A 13,310-nucleotide genomic window follows, 5' to 3' on the forward strand; every position below is an offset into this window, starting at 1 on the left:
TTTTATTTATTTTTAATTTCAGTTACACCTTTATACAACTCATTTGTTAAACTAAATAATTCAAGCAAATAAACTGCTCTAAATACACACTTCTACTGCTCTAAATGCACCATTCAAGATAACTTGGCAATCCGATGTAAAGTGATGTTACACCCTACCTCCGGCTCCAGTGAGTTTTGTCATTATGGAGAAACTGACAACTCCAAGTGAGGATGAAACTTTGGCAACTTAATTGTCTAAATCAAGTAACAATCATAAACATTGTCCCTCACTAAGTTGGGCTGTCGACATATTGTTCAAATCTCTTTTAATCTAAAGGTTAAAGTGCTTAATTTTGGAACACAGACCGACAGACGCATTTTTAATAAATATCACCAGAAATTAAAAAAGCACAGATCCAACTCGTATTTTTACGACTTCTATGTTCTATCTTTCATAGTCTGCTTAAGTTACTCTCTGCTTCCTTAAGTCACTCTCTGCTTCAATTACAAGTTTTAAGTCACTCTCTGCTTCCTTAAGACCTCACAGGCTCGCATAATGATATATAATCCATAAAATTGCCATAGGCCCACTACGCCTCCAATGGACATGCCCCTTCAGCGGCCCACGTTCAGTTTGACTACTGCTTCAAGCCCATCTGGCGAAGTTGCTAAAAAAAAAAAAAACTTTAATAAATGATCCAACATCTTATCTGTAGCTCTGTTGCTAGCTGAAAACCATAAATTAATTCATGGTATAAAACTGGGCAGACAAGACTGTTCCTTCAAGCCGTCTTTTTCTTAGCAAATGATTCAATATTCTTCTTTGAAAATGACACAGCATCCTTGAATAATCTGAGGAGAATTATAGATTGGTACGGTGAATTATCAGACCACAGTATAAACTTACAAAAATCTGAATTGCTATGTTCTCCTAACATCCCTCCTTTAAGACCAACAAAAAATAGCCCAGCTATTTGAGGTCCAGCTTGTACAACAGACAACAGCCCAGCAAATATTTAGGATTTCAGAATATGAGAGGACCTGGCTTGCATTTAACCCATGACATGTGGCAAAAAGTGGACTGACGGGTCCAATAAATTGGAGTCTTGGACTCAATTCTTTATCATATACATAAAAAAAGTACAAGTTTTTAAATTTGCCATACTTAATTTAAATTAATTATTCTTTTAAAAAATAATTTAAATTAATAAATTTCAGTAAAATATGGATATTTCTGCTTAATTAAAGTAAAAAGGTATTTTGGAACCTCACAAAATAGAATAAAGGATTAACCATTTGAGAGTAGCATATTATGTTAAATTAGTTTGTAACTTCATGTATATGCATTGATATATTTAAAGATATACAATAAAATGTATAATTTAATTCCTAGATATATATCATTTAAATACAATTAATAGTCATTTTTATATTTTGTTAATTCTTTAAAAAATTTTGAGTGGATATTATTAGGTATGAAATGTAAATTGTCCATTTATTTATTGTGAAGCACATTTTTTTTACGGTTTATTTATTCTAGACTCTTTGGTTTTTGTACTTAATAACTCACTTAAATGAATATTTATGATGTGGTCCCACATTATATACTATATAATAAAAGTTGGACTTAGAATCCATTGTTGCGTCACGTGACTTCATCAAATTGCATAAATTTTGTTAGATTTTTAAAAATATATATAACTAGCATTATGCCCGTGCGATGCACGGATTAATCAAAATTCATACGTGATTTTTTTATTTATTAATTTACTTAAAATTTGATAATAGAATAGCTAATGAAATAAATGAATATTTCACTTTTAAGTAATATAATGAATGCATATTATGTGAAACTAAGGTATTATAAAATGCATACATATTACTTTTAAGTATTATAAAGTTCGTACAATGTATCCAAGAGTTAGATCTTTTTAGATATACACTACTGTTAGTTTCTTTAAAACATTCTCCTCTCTTCCCTTGTGTGTGTTAAAATACTTAGGGCACGTTTGGTAGATTGTAATAGGCACTGTAATGTAATAGTTATTCCTATGGTTTAGCTGTTCAATAGTTTGGTTATATTTTTATTACTGGGAATAGTCATTCCTTATGAATAATTATTCTTTAAAATGATGAATATCTATTCTTCTCTAAAATGGTTGTAATAGCTATTCCTTAATAGATGTAATAATTTCTAACATTAATATATTTCCAAATAAAAAAACTTTTCATTTCCACCTAACAATTATGGAAATAAAAAATCATCAAAAAAATAACTCATTTCTCTAAAATTTAAAATATATTATTTTCTAGGAAATATATTTGTATAAATGAGATATTTCCTAAAATAAATCATAAGTTTTATTCTAATGTTACAACTCACAACCAAACTAATGAATAGGTTTAGTTATTCCATTACAACACCTTTTATTCCTGGTAATAAAGATTACAATTCCTGTAGTAATCCACATTCAGTGTACCAAACGTACCCTAGTATTAAAAACACACACACACACACACACACACACACATATATATATATATAGATAGATAGAGCTTTAAGGCTCAATTAATCACCAACGTATATTTAAATAGAAAAACCTTAAATTTAATAATTAAAAACTATTCAAAACAATAATTGACATCAAATTCAAGTGGAGACCTCAATTCAATAATTAAGAATAATCTAAATTACTAAACATTTAAAATAATGAAAAATTTTGCAAAAAAATTAATGACAAATTCAAATCCACGTAAGTTTAAAGCAAAGCTTACCAATTTTGTTTCATGATATTGGCAAAAAATAATATACGAAAAAAAAATTCAATCATCTTATGCATTCTAAATACAAACATATTTATTGCACTTTTTTAATAAGTTATATATAAATATATATATATATATATATATCGGTAAATATTTTTATATCATGAATAAGATTTTTTTTCTTATATATAATTTTGAAATTGTTATTTTAAAATAGTAAATATATTTAATTATATTAACCCAATGAAAAAGTTACTAATGTTACTTCTTCAAGGTGAGTTTCAAATAGTCAACCAACTTGGTTCTTCAATTTTACTATTTCTTTTATTCTAACAAATTTCTCTTTAATTTATATTCATGGAAAAATATATGTTACCGATTAAAACTATTAAAATGGATATTGATAATCACAGTGAAATACCATATCAAAACCTCAAAAAAAAAAAATCATAAACTTTATCAAAAAACACATTCAATAAAATCAACAACTTACAATGAATAAGAAAATTAAATACAAAAAAAAAAAAAATGTTAATTCAAGAACCTAGTTTCAAATTATTAGGGAGACATCATCTAGCCATATGTATACATTTTGCACATATAAACATAACACTATTTTTTTAAGAAGAATATAACACAACTTAAAACCTATAAATAATAATTTAAATTTAATATTAGGAATATAATCAAAATTATTCATAATCTAAAATTAAGAAACTGTACAAATCATAAATTAAGATATAAACGTAGAAAAAGAACAAATAATATACATGTTTGTTTCCTCTATCACTTTGAGAGATGAAAGTGTAAGTATGTAATGAAATCCTGAACCAATTATTGTAGAAGAGAACAAATGAGCCGAATTCATGAATTTAAGTACGTGTGAGAGAAGTTTTTATTAATTTTTTTGAAGTGAAAAAAATAGCTTAAACAAAATTAAAAAATAATATTGAAGAAAGAATGCAATCCTGCATTGTCAATTATCACAGGATTTAGGCATTTACACATGGGAGTAAACTTCATTCCAAATATATATAGGTAGAGTTCCACATAATATAGAATTTAAATCCTATTGAAATTAAGATTTCTAATCAATGTGTTTTGTTGCTATCCCATAAAAAAGTGGAATAAAAAAACTCAAACTAAGTAGATATAAAGAAACGTTGATGACTTGATGTACCGTACGTATGTTACTTACAAAATTTTTTTACTTTATCCAAAAAATAGTTTGGTAAATCACTATGAATAGATAATGGACTTGGGTTGTTACTCCTTCTTCTTTTTTCTTTTTCTTTTTTTAATGAACTGTATACTTGTGTAGTAATATAATATAAGTAAAAATAAATAGTAAAGGATTTTGATTGTAATATTAAGATTTTTAGTAACTTAGAAATTACAGATAAATTTATAATAAAAGAATTAGATGAAGAATTTAAATTGTAATCAAATTAAAATTTTATCAACTTAAAAATTATAAGAAAAGAAGATAAGGACAAAATATATATATATATTTTAAAAATCTAATAAAATTTATGCAATTTAGTGAAGCCACTTGACGCGACCACGGCTTCTAAGCTCAACTTTTATTATATAGTATATAGTATATGATATGATTGTTTTATTCTTCTCTTCTTCTCCTATAATTTCTAAGCTGATAAAAATTTCAATTTGAATACAATCCAAATTCTTTATCTAATCCTTTTATTATTAATTTATCTATAATTTCTAAGTGATTTATTTAATTAGCAATAGGAGATCTAATTCATTTATGATTTATGAGTTCTAGCATTCTAGGGGATTAGAATTTTGGTTTCACACTAATTGTTTATATCAACATTAATTTAAAAAAAAAAAAATCATAGTAGACATATATAACTACTAAGATCAACCTTTAATTTTTTATTTTATTTTTTAAAACACCTCATGGATAGACACAAAATTATAATTGTTATTGATTTTTTCTATACATCTCTATCAATTTTTTTGATAAATACAAAAATTTATTTGTTGTTATCTTTTGTTTAAGTTACATGTGATTCTTCATCTAATCATTTTTTCTTTTTACATAAATTATATTACTACACGTCCAAAAACAGCAACGTTATTAGTATTTTTTAGATTTGAAAAAAATTATATGGTAATCTAAAAATAAATAAATAAATTATATCGTATATATACGTTAAAATCAACTTAACATTATATAGACGTTAAAATCAACTTAAAAATTTTAGCATTATTAGTTCATATTTTTTAGATTTTCAAGAAACAAAAATAAAGATATAATATTTTGTTCTTATCTTCTTTTCCTATAATTCATAATTCCACAAATTAGATTGGTATTAGACTTTTTGTTCATATCAACTTTTTCAATATAAAGTGTATATATATCAAATAATTCATAATAAATACCTATTATATGATTTTTTTTTTCTTCCTATTCTTCTCTTCTTCTACCTACAACCTTATAGGTATGTATTTGTTTACACTAATTTGTTTATATATTTTTTTACTCTAATTTCTTTCATCAAATTGAATAGGTTTTGTATATTTTTTGTCTTTTGTTTAACCTAAATTTATTAAGTTTTATATCATTCATATGGCTATGGTTTGAGAATCAATTATTAATAAATTTGATGATAAATTGTTCTATCTATTTTATTATTTAATTTTACTTAAATTTGAAAATGTTTTCCTATTTTATTTAGTTTATACATGATTATTGATTAAGCCGTGCATCGCACAGGCATAATACTAGTTTGATTCTAAAATTAAAAAATAAAAGTTTTTAAGAATAAATAATTCAGGACACATGGCGCAAAGTTGGAACTCTAATTTGGAATTCTAATTTGAGTTTCTCTCAGCTTTACTTATTATTATATATATAGACTAGTTTGTAATCTCATATATGTGCATGATTACATTTTAAAATATGCAATTAAATGCATTTTATAATTCCTACATAAGCTAAATATGGTCATTATTATATGAGAATAAATTATGTTCGGAGCTGGCGTAAAAGACAACTTTTACACCAACCAATACCGAAACACCACGTTAGCAAAAAAGGGCCACGTCAATTAAAATAAAAAACCCTTGACTCAAGCAAACTCAACTGTGGTTAACCATACAATTTACTCTCAGCAAACCCATCTTATCAGAAAATTTCAAAATATCTCTCTTCTCCAGCCCATCTCCAAGCCTCACTCTCTCAACCGTGCCATCGCCGCTACCACCAAGACCCTTGTGACAAGCCATCGTTGTCGCATGGGCCACATCTCATAGCCCAACATTGCTGGACTGCTCTGCTGGCTCAGCCACTGCTGTAAGTTCTCTCTCTCTCTCTCTCATTTTTTATTGGTATCTGAAAAAAAGAAGGGGAAAAACACTTTGATACTACAATTTTTTTTTATTGATTTATTGGTGTTGAATCTAGCTTTTTTTTTGAGTGAGTAGTTTTAGTTGTTGGTTTTGAGCTTTCGGGATTGATTGTAATAAACTGGTGGCTGTTTCAGCTTTGTGAGATATTGGTGTTTCGATCAGAATCTGTTCTAAAAACTATGGGATTTATGTGTTATTTTGATACCACACCCAAGTTTCTTGAGACAAGTATGAAAAAAAAAAAAAAAAAAAAAAAAAAAAAGGGAAAACCATAAGCAAAGTTACTGTGATGAGTGAATATTTAATTATTGAAAAATGCTCCATATGCTTTGCATAAGTTAAGAAAAAAGACACGAAAATGACAACATATAAGAAAAGCAAGAGTGATTTTTTTAAGCCCCTATTATGATTTGCCTGTATCATTGGTGTTTATGCATATACTTGGGTAAAAACTCTTCCCTTTGTGTGCCTTATTTTCTAATTTGCTATGTTATCTTAACTTTTCATTTAGTTGTTTGCAAACTTTCGATATGATTTTTTACAAGTCAAGGGAAAAAGAAAAAGGAAATTTTTGACAATTTTTATTTGGTAAGCATGAATAAGTGCACTAATTCACCTTATAAATGCTTAGTGTTGTTTGTTATTGTAAGGTCAATCATATTGGCTTGAGGATGCATAGACTCAAATGTATGATACTATGAATGTTCAATTTGGCTTTCAATGAGTTGTTAATTATTTTCCTTCTTGTACCCCCATAAAACATGGTATTGGATTGTGAGTAACCATCAAAATTAAAGATCAATATTTTACTTAATCTATCCAAATGCCATGGAATGGTTAAATTTTACTCTGCTTTACCTATTTCAAACTCTTGGTGCTCATTATCATGACAAATACGGTCTTTCATCTTCAAAATCTCATTTCCTTTAAGCATTTTTGCTTGTAGGCTGAATTAAACCTTATGCTTTCATTGGCAAAACATGGTTGATTTGATGCAAAAGGTTCTTCTTTAAATTTTTATCCAATTACTAGCTGAACCACTTGAATTCTTATGCTTTCATTGGAAAAACATGGTTGATTTGATGCAAAAGGTTTTTCTTTGAATTTCGGTCCAAATCTTGGCTGAGCCACTTAAATTCTATGCAGTAAGCAAAGCTGATTTGATGCAAAATGTTTTGCTTATGATTTGACGCAAAAGGTTTTTCTTTTAAGTTTTTCATAGCTAACTAGTGCTTGAATTTGTAATTAACATATTAAAGGGGGTTAAAAACATTGAACATTTAGCTTAATGCATATAAAAGCATAAATATTTATTTTGACATACATAATGCATTTGATTTTTCTTTTTGTAGGAAATGAGTTGGAGCAACCTATCATTAAAAAAGGTCAGAAGACAAGGGTACAAGTATTGTTTATAAAATCAAGTGCAAGCCTTATGCAAAGTTCCATGTACTAATTTTTGCTTATTTATTATGAAGAAAAGGTTTTGAAGTATTCCATGACCGATTGAAGGCGATGTATCTTAAAGTTAGCAACGTTAAATTCACTAATTTTCAATTTAAGTAAAGATTGAGATTTGATGTATTCTAGCTTGTAGGACAACTTGGACAATTATTTACAAAGTTTTTAGCAACTTTTTGGATAGTGTTTGTAGTTGGCTTATGAACATACTCAAATATGTTGGTTTTTATATGTGCATGTTTGAGTAGGTTTTAGTCAAACAGTGATCATATATGTGATATGTTATTAACATTATGAAAATATGTTTAATGAAGTTCTACTTTCTATTTAATTTCTTAGAAGTCTCATTTGAGGATGTTTGGGCCATTTTTAACTCTTTAATCTTTTTGCAATTTTTGCATTTCTCAATAAGGGTATTTCCATATCTTGAAGAGTAGTAGTATAAAAACTAAAAACATAGACATATATAGATACACTTTAACATAAATGGTCAAAGTTCTTGAATGATTGAAACCAGTATTTACTTGTGTTGTGTTTAAAAATTATTCCCACTCATGTGTTGTTTTGAGGAAACGAAAAATTGAAGTCCAAAAGCTAAAGGAATATGTATCATTTACTTGAATATGAGTTCTCACTTCTCAGGGCATCATCAATAGTAAGGCAATTGTTTCAAGTCAAACAATTCCAATGTTGCATTACAATTAAAGTAGTAGACAAGAAAAGAATTTAATCCAAATATGAACAAAATTTTATTAAAATGTGCTCTTTAATCACAACCATAATAATAAGAGTTCTATTGAAATACACTTTGATTACAATGTCATAATAACATGATAGTTTTACCGTGTATCTTGCTTCTTGACAATACATTCCCTCCATAGTCTGCAATTTTCAGTCATAGCTTGATCACTTTGACTTGTCTCATGTTATACAACTTGCCTTACTCTTTCCTGGAATGATATCTCTTCATTATGTAAGTTCTTTTGTTATCAAAGCTCTAGAATCGTAAAAAGTTTTATGACACATGAAATGCAGTCACTTGATGATGATTCAAAATGTAGAATATCTTGCACTTTGACGGGCTATCCCCTCAAGTAATTGGTGATATAAAATAATGCAAGATGTATACAAAGAATTGATGAAACCTATAGGAACTATCCAAAAAATGTCAATCATTCATATATTATTCACAGTGGATTCAAAACCACTTAAACTTTCATGAAATTTCCTGCTCTAACAATACCAAGTTCTGCTGCAAGAGAATCATTACTCATAGTGTTAGTAGGATGGCTTGAAAATGCCACAATACTAAATATGGATACGAGGAAAAACACGCAGGAAAGAATCATTATGAATGTCATTGGCATGAATAGACTGAGACAATGACAAGGATAAGTACTAGGCTGTAACATATTCAGACAAACAAATGAAAATATGTATCATAGAAAAATGATAAACAGATTAGTGCAGCAGCTCACAGTGGAAGGTAACTTTGGAACAAAATAATTGGTGCTAGCAGTTTACTAAAAATGTTTTCCCTATAATATGACTAACTAATTGTAAATAATCATACTGACCCTTGCCTTGATTCAATGAGGTTGGAATATTAATTAGGATTTTTTTAATAAAAAAATTAATAATTACGCTACTATCCAATGGATTTTAAACCCATAAACTCACCCTCCACCTTACTCTTACATGGTGAGGAGATTCCTTTTAAGTTATAACTTATGGGCATCATAACTATGCTATTTTTATAGTCTTAGATAGGGCTGTCCAATGGGCCCAGGACCCAATCAAACCGCCCGAATCCGACCAACCCGAAGCCCAACGGGTCGGCCTGAAGCCCTTGGCAGGTCGGATTTGGGTCCTTATCTCAGGAAAACCGACTATTCGGTTTAGGTAGTGGGCTAAGGCTTTAAAAACCCGTGTAACCTGACCCGACTGAAATTTTAAAAGAAAAAAATATATATCAGATCAAGATCAAATCACGTGTGAATTGAGGACTGTCTAGACTGATAAGACTGGCACTGCCTTTTGCCTAATTGAGAACTACATGGCACCAGAGACTTCCTTCCACGAAAAAGCAGACATCAAATCACCAGCAAGCATCAGAACGGCTAAAAGCCTAAAATTGGGACTAAAAGGCTGAAATTTCCCTTCAGCCTCTCTAAGTTCTAACTCTCTTTGCTAAAATTGGTTCGGCCTCTCTAACTCTCTTCACTCTTCAGCCTTCACTCTCTCTCTCTCTCTCTACTAGCCAGTCCAACCCCAATAGCTAGTCGACTACCCTTTAAATCAAACTCAAATTTGATCTTTCCCATGCCTCTGTTCATGAATCATGGTTTAGGGTTTCAAGACCCAACTTGGCTACACTTATCACAATCAAAATCAAAATCAGATTTTCCCTCATATCTCTCTCTTATAATTGGACTTTTCTTGAGTGTTCTTCGTTTTCTCTGCTCTTTAGTCTCTCTAGTGATTTCAAAATCTCTCTTTTTTATTTTGAAACAAACAAATCCCTTTACTCCTTAACACTCAGCCTCTCAGACTCGGCTTCCTAGTCTCAGATCAGGTAAAGTTTCTTCCTATTTCATCCCTCTTTTTTTGTATTTTGTGTTTGTGATTGGGCAAAAAAAGAGGAAAGCTTGATGATTTTCAGTCCTTTGTTTGGTATAATCTGTTCTTCACGAGTTGATTAACTTGCCACAACAACTTGATGCTAGAAATTGTTAAGCTTTATTTTATGTTATTTGTTAATGTTGTGACCTGCTACTTAATTGCATTGAAACTCTTGTTTGCAATTAGATTGTTAAATGCATTATAAGGAATCTCATTTTCATTTCAACCTTGTACAAATATGTGTTCTTTATAGGCTATGATACTGAGTCACAATTCTAATAGACTGGAGTCTTTGACATCTCAGACAAAGTTTGTCATAAATTTATTTACTCAAGCCATCTACTGCTAGTTATTTAGGAGGATGCATCTCATTCTTTATTTACACTATTAACTTTGTATGATAATTGATACATCAAGCTTTCCTCTTTTTTTTGCCCAATCTAGGTTTATCATTTTGTTAGTGCTCTGTGTGTGATTTTTTAGTGCTCCCTGGTTTTATCCTTTTCTTCCTTTGATTCATTATGTTAGTGCTCTGATTGTGATTTGTATCTGCCCTGTTTTATTCCTTGTTTTTTTTTTTTTTTTTTTAATGATCAATATACTTGTATCTTCACTGTAAAAAAAGAATATGAACCCTTATTTTAACAAGATGAAATCCAAACACATTTTTATTTTCTTATCTGCTTGTTTTATTCTTTGTTTTGTTTTGCTTTCTATGATCAATATACTTGTATCTTCACTGTAAAAAAAAAAAAATGATGAACCCCTATTTTAAAAAGATGAAATCCACATTCTTATTTTCTTATCTGATTGTATTTTATTGCTCATTTGTTTGATTCATTTTGCTTTCTTAACTTAAAAATTTGAAATCCTAATTTTATACAGGAGTTGAAATCCTAGGCTTTTTGCTTCCTTTTTAAGGTTGAATCCCTAATATCTAAGAGTTCTCTGAGGTATCATATCTTTCTCTTTTAACTTCTTGTTATTGTTTGTGTGTTACTTTTATGGTTGTTTGCTAATGCATAAATTTGATGTCTTTAGGTTATGGAACCCTCAAGTGATGCACCCCCTTCCCAAGCAACACCTACTGCCCAAGCTGTACCTACTGCCACTCCAACTAATGTTGAGGTTCCCCCACTTCCACCTAAAGGTAATAATAGGAAAAAGTCTATTACTTGGAACCATTTTGAAAAAGTAGATATTGGTGAGGATCATTTTAAGGCTGTTTGCAATTACTGTCAAAAAACTTATCTAGCTAATAATAAGGGGTATGGTACTGTTAATTTATTGAATCATACGCCAATCTGTGTTAAAAACCCTAATAGAAAGACACTTAAAGGGCAACAAACCTTAGCGTTTGAACCCAAAATAGATGGGGAGGAAGGGTTTCAACTTGTACCAATAGTCTTTACTGTTGAGACTTCTAGAAAGGCACTTGCTAAAATGGTTATAATAGATGAGTTGCCTTTTAGGTTTGTTGAAGGGTATGGGTTTCAAAGATATGCAACAACCTTACAACCTAAGTTGCGAATTAGGGATATCCCATCTCGTCAAACTATGGCTAGGAATGTGATTGGCATTTATGGTGTTGAGAGAGAGAAATTAAGGGGGGCCTTGAAGGGTCGTAGGGTGTGTCTTACTACGGACACATGGACAAGTATTCAAAATCTGTGTTATATGTTCCTTACAGGTCATTTTATTGATGATGATTGGAAGTTGCATAAGAGAATTTTGAATTTTTGTCAAGTTGAAGACCATAAGGGGGAGACTATAGGTAGAAAGATTGAGTTGTGTTTGCATGAGTGGGGTATTAGTGGTATATTCACTTTAACAGTGGACAATGCTAGCTCAAATGGTGTCACCATTAAGTTTTTGGAAAATGTAACTAAAGATTGGGAGGGGACTGTTTTAGAACATGAGTTCTTACACATGAGGTGTTGTGCACATATCCTAAATCTGATTGTGGGGGATGGTATGAGAGAAATTGATGCATCCATTGCAAAGGTGCGTGAAGCTGTGAGGTATGTGAAGTCCTCACCAAATAGGAATCAAACTTTTGTGGGTTTTGTGGAGAGATTAGGTATTGAGTCTAAGTCTCTCCTTTGTCTAGATGTACCAACTAGGTGGAACTCTACCTACCTCATGTTAGAAACTATACAAAAATTTGAGAAAGTGTTCATACGAATGAGCTTTGAGGATGATAGTTATTCTTCATACTTTATGAACAAGGAGAATAGTGGTGGTATGAAATCTCCTAGTAGTATTGATTTTCAAAATTGTAGGATATTTGTGGGTTTTTTGAAGCTTTTTTACAATGCCACGAAAAAGTTTTCAAGTTCTTTGTATGTTACTGCAAACATCTTTTTTTGATGAGATGTTTATCATTCAAGAGAATATTTCCCATTTAAGTAAATCACAAAACCACCTCTTGAAAAACATGGCAACTAAAATGAAATCTAAGTTTGATAAGTATTGGGGAAAAGGGGATAAAATAAATCATCTCTTGTATGTGGCTGTGATTCTTGATCCAAGAAAGAAGTTGAGGTTTTTGAAGTTTTGTTTTTCTGAAATTTATGGGAATGAAGTGGCTGATGTGATGGTTGAATTGGTGAGGAATACCTTGGTGAAGTTGTATGATTTTTACTCACGTGTTGATTCACCAAATGTACAAGTAGCAAGTGGGAGGGAGAGGACACACATAGAAGGTGAGTCAATTGGTTGTAGCGATCCATATGCAGTGGTTAATTCTAGGTTCGACTGTTTTTTGGAGGCTGAGCAGTCCATAGGGTATAGCAATGAGATTGACAAATATTTGGCTGAAAATTGTGAAAGTAGAAGGGGAGATGTGGAATTTGAGATATTGGGGTGGTGGAAGGCCAATTCAGATAGGTATCAAGTGTTGTCCAAATTGGTTAGGGATGTGCTGGCTGTATCTGTTTCTACTGTTGCTTCTGAGTCAGCGTTTAGTATCGGAGGATGCATACTTGATCCATTTCAGAGTTCACTCTCCCCACTTATGGTTCAAAATCTTGTTTGTGCACAAGACTGGCTTCAAGCCTTGGTTTCAATTTCTTTTCGCAAATCAAAGGATGAGGTAGAGGC

The 13,310-nt window shown here is 30.3% G+C and overlaps 1 protein-coding gene across 1 annotated transcript; it reads left to right on the forward strand.

Moving 5' to 3' along the window:
- Positions 1-11,252: 11,252 nt before the first annotated feature.
- Positions 11,253-12,578, forward strand: LOC115963053 (zinc finger BED domain-containing protein RICESLEEPER 2-like). The gene has a single exon (XM_031081943.1). The coding sequence runs from the start codon at positions 11,253-11,255 to the stop codon at positions 12,576-12,578; it is 1,326 nt and encodes a 441-aa protein (XP_030937803.1).
- The last annotated feature ends 732 nt before the right edge of the window (positions 12,579-13,310 follow it).

The sequence above is a fragment of the Quercus lobata genome, chromosome 2 (genome assembly GCF_001633185.2).
Source record: "Quercus lobata isolate SW786 chromosome 2, ValleyOak3.0 Primary Assembly, whole genome shotgun sequence".
In the NCBI taxonomy this organism is placed as follows: domain Eukaryota; kingdom Viridiplantae; phylum Streptophyta; class Magnoliopsida; order Fagales; family Fagaceae; genus Quercus; species Quercus lobata.